The sequence below is a fragment of the Rhincodon typus genome, chromosome 24 (genome assembly GCF_021869965.1).
Source record: "Rhincodon typus isolate 14 chromosome 24, sRhiTyp1.1, whole genome shotgun sequence".
Taxonomy (NCBI): domain Eukaryota; kingdom Metazoa; phylum Chordata; class Chondrichthyes; order Orectolobiformes; family Rhincodontidae; genus Rhincodon; species Rhincodon typus.
In genome coordinates, this window is record NC_063355.1 from 47,052,075 (window position 1) to 47,052,825 (window position 751).

Genomic DNA, 751 nt, shown 5'->3' on the forward strand with positions numbered 1-751 from the left:
TGTTACTGTGGGTCACTGTGTTACTGTGGGTCAGTGAGAGAGTCGGTGGGTCAGGGAGTGACTGTGGGTCAGTGAGAGAGTTGGTGGGTCAGTGAGTTACTGTGGGTCAGCGAGTGACTGTGGGTCAGTGAATCAGTAGTACCGTTAGTGAGCGAGTTACTGGTTACTGAGTTACTGTGGGTTGGTGAGAGAATCATTGGGTTAATGAGAGAGTTGCTTGTATAGTGAGTTACTGTGGGGTGAGTGAAGGAGACACTTATCCTGTGAGTTCCTGTGGGTTACTAACACGATGTTGGTCTTGCTTCTTCACTGAGTTTACTTGATGTATTATTATCATTGTGTTGCATTGCCATTTACAGCAATGAAACAGGAGCAGTTATCACCAGGAGCACAGAGCAGCCCACTGCAGAGCACAGTCACACAGACAGTTCAAAACAACTTTATCAGCACAGGTATGGAATCAGGTGCACTGTTCTCCCAGCACTGACCTTCCGACAGTGCGGCACTCCCTCAGCACTGACCCTCCGACAGTGCGGCGCACCCTCAGCACTGACCCTGCAACAGTGCAGCACTCCCTCAGCACTGACCTTCTGACAGTGCGACACTCCCTCAACACTGACCCTCCGACAGTGCGACACTCCCTCAACACTGACCCTCCGACAGTGCGGCACTCCCTCAGCACTGACCCTCCGACAGTGCCCACACCCTCAGCACTGACCCTCCGACAGTGCGGCGCTCCCTCAGCACTGAC

At 53.1% G+C, this 751-nt stretch overlaps 1 protein-coding gene across 1 annotated transcript in view; it reads left to right on the top strand.

Moving 5' to 3' along the window:
• Nucleotides 1–751, top strand: part of LOC109936819 (nuclear receptor corepressor 2-like) — a 32,381-nt gene that overhangs the window by 11,934 nt on the left and 19,696 nt on the right. Inside the window, exon 5 of the mRNA XM_048611408.1 lies at nt 360–452. Coding sequence (XP_048467365.1) covers nt 360–452 — 93 coding nt within the window. The remainder of the gene's footprint in view (nt 1–359; nt 453–751) is intronic.